The sequence below is a fragment of the Alosa pseudoharengus genome, unplaced genomic scaffold, assembly GCF_046254945.1.
Source record: "Alosa pseudoharengus isolate Yale_2024_CS ecotype anadromous, Long Island Sound unplaced genomic scaffold, YU_APseudo_1.1 YU_APseudo_1.1_scf_10, whole genome shotgun sequence".
Taxonomy (NCBI): Eukaryota; Metazoa; Chordata; class Actinopteri; order Clupeiformes; family Clupeidae; genus Alosa; species Alosa pseudoharengus.
This window is the reverse complement of record NW_027468565.1, coordinates 35,646,934-35,654,433: the sequence shown is the minus strand read 5'-3', so window position 1 is coordinate 35,654,433 and position 7,500 is coordinate 35,646,934. Positions and strand designations below refer to the sequence as shown.

Below are 7,500 nucleotides of genomic sequence, written 5' to 3'. Positions count from 1 at the left end.
GTGTGCGTGCGTGTGTGTGTGTGTGTGTGTGTGTGTGTGTGTGTGTGTGTGTGTGTGTGTCGTGTATTTATGTATGATTATGATCACTGTAGTGCAGTCTGGTTAGAAATCACTACCTTTCTGTCCAGCCGGTTAATCATGATCCTGTAGGAGTGAGTGGTGATATTGAGCTTCTTAAAACACAGACCTGACGTTCCGCCAGTAGGTGTCTGTAGAACAGAGGAAGAGAGAGAGAGAGAGAGAGAGAGAGAGAGACAGAGAGAAAGAGAGAAAGAGAGAGAGAGAGAGAGAGAGAATGAGCAATACCTAGTACAGAGGAGGGCAACTGGACTCTCAAAGGTACACAAAGGGAAAGTATACCAGTAAGTTAAATGTTCACAGTCACTAAAGTGTTGAGTTAAAGAATCATTTAGCCTCAGACCTCCGGCTGCCTAAGACCCTAACATCGCCCTCTTTCATTTACACAAAGACAGTGATGTTGAAGATGGATATGGAGTTCACTTACAGGCCGTCTGATGTAGTTAACACTCTGGAGACATGAAAAAAGATAGATTTGTTATTCATAGTTATTTAAAAGCATTTCAATTTCATTAAGAGATTTAAGTATAAATCAGTGTGATGTGTTATTAAATACCTCACTAGTGGGACACTTCTCGATCTGGCCAACTATATTCTCTCTGGGCAGATGTACTAGGATGTAGGAACCATTATCGTACATGGCCACGTTATTCCCGTCGAACGTGATAACGCGCAGATCAGAGATTATAGAGCAGCGGCCTACAACACAAATGCACACAGACACACACACACACACGCACACACACACACACACACATCTATGAAAATGTACTTACACTCTACAATATTTGCTGAATAAACTTCAAACCAAAAGATCAAAGCAACAAGATGACTTGTCAGGGTTAAGTATGAATCAGCAAGTCATTTGCACAGTGTACAATACACACATGGGCCTTTACTTCAGGGCCACTATGATGGAATGTTATCAGGGGTTTGCAGCTAAAAAGCAAAACAAGTTCATGTTTGTGTGTTTGTGTGCTTTCAAGCATATAGGTTGCAGCAGGGCTTATGTGAGTGTGTGTATGTGTGTGTGTGTGTGTGTGTGTGTGTGTGTTCATGCAGGGGCATATCTATTGTAGCAAGTAGGTTACAGTAAGGTTGTGTGTGTGTGTGTGTGTGTGTGTGTGTGTGTGTGTGTGTGTGTGTGTTGTGTTCATACAGGGGCATCTCCACTGTGGGCAGCAGGGGTCTGTGTTGGTCTGGATGGGCATGCCCAGCAGGTTACAGTAGGGCTGGCTGACGTTGTTCCTGCAGTGCTGAGATGCATTGTGCAGCATCAGCTGCCCGTTAAAGCAGATATATTCACTGCACTCATCCACTCGCACAGAGTACGGAGGCTGCAGAGGGACAAAACACATGCACACAACACTCAAAACAAGTTTTGCATGATAACATACACCACCAGATAGATGAAGTGGTTGCTAAGTAGTAGTAACATAACAGTAATTTACACATAAAATGGATGTGTGGACTTTTTGTGTGTGTGTGTCTGTGTGTGTGTCTGTGTGTGTGTGTGTGTGTGTGTGTGTGTGTGTGTGTGTGTGTGTGTGTGTGTTTGTGTGTGTGTGTTAGTGTGTGTGTCTGTTCTTACTGTGCAAGGTGCAGTGGGAAGGAGAAAAGGGGGAATCATGGTTTCCACAGCAACAGCTTTGGGTGTGGTGGGAGCGGAGGTGATGGTTGGTGTGGTCACCGACTCGGTGTGTTGCCGTGTCGTCACAGCAACAGTGGGAGTCTCAGTCACCTCAGGAAGAGTGGTGGTCTCCACAGGTCCCGTCGTACGCATTGTTGTTGTTGTGGTTGTCGTGGAAACAGAAGTAGTAGTAGGGGGTCGCGTTGTGGTCTGCACTGTGCTGATAGTGGGTGTGGTCTGTGTCACCATGGTTACATGTGCCGTAGTGGTTGTAGGAGGAAGTGTTGTCGTCGTCGTGACAGCAGAGGTGGTACTGGGGGGGTGCGTGGTCTGGGCGGTGGAGAGACGGGCGGTGGTGATTGGCTGAAGAAGTGTGGTGGGCGTGGCTGTGTCTGAGGATGGTGGGGTGATGGATGGGGTGGGTCGTGGAGGTGGAGGTTGGGTGGAGGCAGCAGAGCTCAGAGCCTCTGCCCCAGGAGGAGTGCTCCTCTCTGGGGTAGAGGTCACTGGGCTCCTTGGGGTGGAGGGAGAGCGGGTGGTGGTGGTGGTGGTGGAGCTGGTGGGAGCAGGAGTGGTGCGATTTGACCTCGTCACAAACATGTAGGAGGTAGGAGTTGGGGGGACAGTGGTACCTACACATACACACATGCACACACACACAGACAGACAAAAATGTATACAAACACGCATACATACACATACAGAGACACAACAGCACAGAATAATACAACACAGTCTCATATGGATGTCATGTGTTTGATGGTGAAGTATAATGATGAGGTTCTACTCCAGGATTATTGGATTGTGATTGAACATAAGAGAGGCCTACCTCGGTCTATGTGAAAGAGACAGGCGTTCCGCGATTCTGGTACATAAATTTGCAGGAATTTTGGCAGTGAGAAAGGGTCTACACTACAGACTCCTTGTGCTCATTATCCTGCTTGATTAAGATAATTACACTCAATGATCACCATGACAATCATGTACTCAGACTCAGACAATCATGTACTCATCTGGCCCTGATATGGCTCTGATCTGGCTCTGATATGTCCCTGATATGGCTCTGATTTAGCCCTGTTCTGCTTCTCAACCTAATCAGATCGTAATCAGGAGCCGGTTTCATAAAGTTATTTTAGACTAGTCTATAGTGAGACCAGTCTTAATTTTGCCCATATACTAGTCTAATGCAAGTTAGACTGTTTCACAAAAATAAAGACTGACCCATTTTAGACCAAAATAATTAGACACCTTATCCCCAGGCTAACTTAGATGCTAGATACTATGTTATCTTGATTCCACAGATGATTTCAGTTGGAAATGTGTAACCTTGACTAGCCTAGCCTATTCTTGATTATCTAAAACAAAAACATTAAAAAGAAGACCTATAAATTGTAGAGCATGAAAATACCACATCTGAAGTGCCATTTGTAAAGACATATGTGCTCTATTCATCTTGTTTGACCTAAAGACAAGCATGTTCTGCTTGGGTAACATTGAGTTGAGTTGGTTAGATGTGGTAACTCAGGCGGCCATGTTTTTTTATCCAGAATTCATTGCACTACAGTCCCACTTCAGATAGTCAAGAGCTAAACTGCTTTGTGCAACGGTTTAATTTTGAAGTCCGACTATCTACTACATCTCTAAGCTATATAGTCAAAGTCTGAATATCTACTATATCTAAGCTATAGTCAAAGTCTGAATATCTACTATATCTAAGCTATAGTCAAAGTCTAAATATCTACTATATCTAAGCTATATAGTCAAAGTCTATTTTTGTGAAACCGCCCCTGACTCTGATCGGACTCTGACTCTGGTCCTGATCTGACCTTGATAGAGTCCAGAGGCAACTGCTGTCAGTCTGATGTAATGATATAATGTGTAATAAATGAGAGAATGATATTATGTGTAATAAATGAGAGAATGATATTATGTGTAATAAATGAGAGCACTCTTGATTGACTAATTGACTGATTGAGAACAACTGATGTGGATAATAAAGACCATGAGAGTGGTATTGATGATGGTGATTATTATGAAATTCAGAATGATGATTGTAATGAAGATGATGGTGGTGGTGGTGGAGATGAAGATGACTCACAGTCCTCCATGTACACGCAGCGTCTTGTCACCTCATCCAGAACCATGTTCTTCGGACAGTGTGGGAAGCAGCCCTCCACGCTACCATGGAAACACAGACATGAGATGGGTGTTTATTTGAGTGTGTTTGTGTGTGTGTGTGTGTGTGTGTGTGTGTGTGTGTGTGTGCGCACGAGTGTAAGTGTGTAGAGGGCTTGAGAAATTATGATGAACCACTCAGAATCCTATTTGCATGCAGTATGAAACATGAGGGGCATGCTGGCTGCGTGTGTGTGTGTGTAGGCCTAAGGTGCATATTATGTGTGTGCATGAGATGTGTTTGCAGTGTTTGTGAGTGTGTGATTTGTCTGCATGAGGTGTACAGTATGTAGGGTGTGTGTAAGGTGTGTGTGACTAGTGTGTGTGTGTGTGTACGTGTGTGTGTAGGGAGTGTGTGAATAGTGTGCATAACTAGTCGTGTCTATGAACTTTTGCTATTAGTGCTGCTTGATGAGTGTTTTTGTGCATGTGTGTATGTGTGTGTAGGCTATGTGTGTGTGGTCAATTCCCAGCTGACTGAGGAGCAGCGAAGAGGGATGTATGTGTATCGGCAGAGAGCCGCTGAAAAGGAGGCCAATAGAGAGGTTCTGTGCAGGATAGCCTGCTCACACAGCCTGATAGTTCTGCTTTATCTTCTTATCAACACAATAAATAAAACTTCCGCTAACTTGACGCAAGAGGGAGAAAGGGCTTTAAATATATGAATAAATATGCGAATCTTTACGCAATGTGGGTGAATGTATAGAGCGCTCTGGCTCGGTAGCCTGCATGTCAGCTCACTGTAGTCATTTCTAAGGGACGCGGGGAGTGAGAAGTGAAGCGCTGCAGTCGCACAGTGCACAGTGCAGGCTGCTGGAGAGCACAGCAAAGAAAATATTCAAACAGCAATAGCATGCGCTTTTTGAGATCACACTACAGTAATCAGCCCGGCCCCACCGGGAATCCTCCCGACTCTCCCGATTGCCACTCCACTAGGCTACTGCACACAGGTGCAGAATATTCTGGACAATGCTTGGGTATTCGCATAGGCTATAGGCCTAAAACAATATCATCCACCGTGTTCAATAACGAGAATGTCTTAAACCGAGCTTAAAATAGAATTTGATTGAGTTGTGTAAACAAGCATAGCCTATTCTTGCCTCTCGTTTCGTTTAGTTTCATTATCTTGAATAACGTGATCATTTCATGTAATAACGTGATATATATCTTGTAATAACGTGATATATATCTTGTAAAAACGTAAAAACATCATATCTTGAAATAACATGATATTTTTACGTTAAAAGTAAAAATATCAGTATCATGAAATAACGTGATAATTTCATGTAGGGCTAATAACGTGATACATATCTTGTTAAAACGTGAAAAAGATATTGTTATAACAAGAAACTTTTCACGTAATTACGTAATACTGAGCCTTTTTATTTATTTTAGTGTGGCAGCAATACGTTTCCGTACGTTTCCGTAGATGAGTGATTGTAAACGACAGATCAGAGCTAGTGTGGGGATGGAGTTAAATATTTTAGAAAGGAAACTGATAAGTCGTACAAGTGTATTATTGCTACAAAACAACTAGATACAATGTACAATGTAGACCATGTGGTGACACTGTTTCAGTGAGTAGCCTAAAGATTCATTTTGGAATCTAAAAAGACACATTTTGCGGAAACATGAGAGTGTGCTAAGGAGAGCGTAAGCAATTTGAATATGCTTCATGAAGGATGAAAGTAAAACTTAGATGCTAACCCTGTATTCTTTAGGCAATTAATCCCACTGATCCCTTTAGTTATACTGTATACGCTTATGTGTATTGACGTTGCCAAGCTTGTTTGTTGATGCACTATCAGTGTTGCATTTTAAAGGGAAACCAGGCAAGCCTGATGCTTTTTCTCTACGAAACTCCCCCTCGCTCGGTCTGAAGCTCTTTTCCTTTTCTTTGCGTCTTCCGTCAAGGGTTTTCGCTGCTTCTTCGCTGGCTCTGCTATTATACACACGTTAGCAACAATCTCTAGCGTTTCGTTAGCCTGCCTCTGTGCTGTAATCCTGCTTCGGTCGGCGGGTAGGATACACCGAACTTGCAAGTGGGATATTCCTCCTACAGGCAGTAGGGGCGGGCGAGAGAGCCTTCATTCGCCCCGTAATGACTCTCCTCCCACTGTGGTCCGAGACCGAGTCAAGAGCGAGTCTTTGAAGGAACGAGTCCGAGACCGAGTCAAGACCGAGTCTTTGAAGGAGTCCGAGAAAGCAGAAATAGGTCTCGAGACCGGTTGACTCGAGTACTACATCACTAGTGTGAGGTGCAGTGTTTGGAATAACGTTATTTTTTCAGTAACGGGGTAATCTAACTAATTACTTTTCCCGTCATTACAACGGCGTTAACGTTACTGGACGTTAAATGCGGTGCGTTACTATGCATTGATTGAATAAACTGTATAATCCAAACGCACCCCTGGCTCACAGCTAGTGAGGAGGTGGGTTAATAACGACGTAAGCTATTGGCTGATTGGCTAAGGCAGAGTCATGTTTCATGGTAGCCAATCAGAGCCAGTGTTTTTACACACTTGCCAGCACACGCACCACACACACACACACGCAACAGCTAAATAGAGATTCGACGAAACAGCAGAGGTCTGGAGCAATCCGATGAAAAGTTGGCATTTTCAAGGTGGAGATATAAGCACTACTTCAAATTCATTGTGGTCAGGGGCAAGAATGTGCATGTAATGTGTACATTATGTCCAGGAGCAAGACTTTGTCAACATCCGTTGTAAGCAACTCTCATTTAATGAAGCATCTCACACACGCATCTAAAGCTAGTGGCCAAAAACACTGATACCTCCACCACAGATGATAGCTCGCCATCCACTAGCAAAGAAGGACTCGGAGCAAAGTCCTCCAAGCAGCAAAAGCTAGATCTTTCTGCCTCACAACAAAAACCTATGACACAGGCTGAAGTCAACCGTAGGTCTGTCGATGTGCAATATCTTGAATTTCCCCTTGGGGATCAATAAAGTATCTATCTATCTATCTATCTATCTAATACAGTAAATATCGAAACTTATGTAGCCTAGCCTACAAACACCTGTCTGTTGTACTCATTTCAACTGGCTGCTCAAAACTGCTCAAAAAAATTCAAATTCTTTGACATATAGCAACTTTTTTTTTTAACAGTAATGCAAATAGTTACTTTCCCTGGTAACAAGTTACTCTTATCATAGAGTAATTCAGTTACTAACTCAGTTACTTTTTGGAACAAGTAGTGAGTAACTGTAACTAATTCCTTTTTTAAAGTAACGTTCCCAACACTGGTGAGGTGTAAGGTGTGTGTGGTTAGTGTGTGTGTATGTGTGTGTGTGAGTGTGTTTGTGTGTGTGTGTGAGTGTGTGTGTGAGGTGTAAGGTGTGTGTGGTTAGTGTGTGTGTGGTGTGTGTGAGTGTGTGTGTGTGTGTGTGTGTGTGTGTGTGTGTGTGTGAGTGTGTGTGTGAGGTGTAAGGTGTGTGTGGTTAGTGTGTGTGTGGTGTGTGTGAGTGTGTGTGTGTGTGTGTGTGTGTGTGTGTGAGTGTGTGTGTGAGGTGTAAGGTGTGTGTGGTTAGTGTGTGTGTATGTGTGTGTGGTTAGTGTGTGTGTGGTGTGTGTGAGTGTGTGTGTGTGTGTGT

The 7,500-nt window shown here is 43.5% G+C and overlaps 1 protein-coding gene across 1 annotated transcript in view; it reads right to left on the bottom strand.

The window, feature by feature from the left end:
• Positions 1 to 7,500, bottom strand: part of otogl (otogelin-like) — a 74,362-nt gene that overhangs the window by 19,660 nt on the left and 47,202 nt on the right. The window contains exons 34-39 of the mRNA XM_076299148.1: positions 3,807 to 3,886; positions 1,670 to 2,340; positions 1,238 to 1,415; positions 635 to 777; positions 506 to 529; positions 117 to 209 (exon numbers count right to left, since the gene is read on the bottom strand). Of these exons, the coding sequence (XP_076155263.1) occupies positions 117 to 209; positions 506 to 529; positions 635 to 777; positions 1,238 to 1,415; positions 1,670 to 2,340; positions 3,807 to 3,886 (1,189 nt within the window). The remainder of the gene's footprint in view (positions 1 to 116; positions 210 to 505; positions 530 to 634; positions 778 to 1,237; positions 1,416 to 1,669; positions 2,341 to 3,806; positions 3,887 to 7,500) is intronic.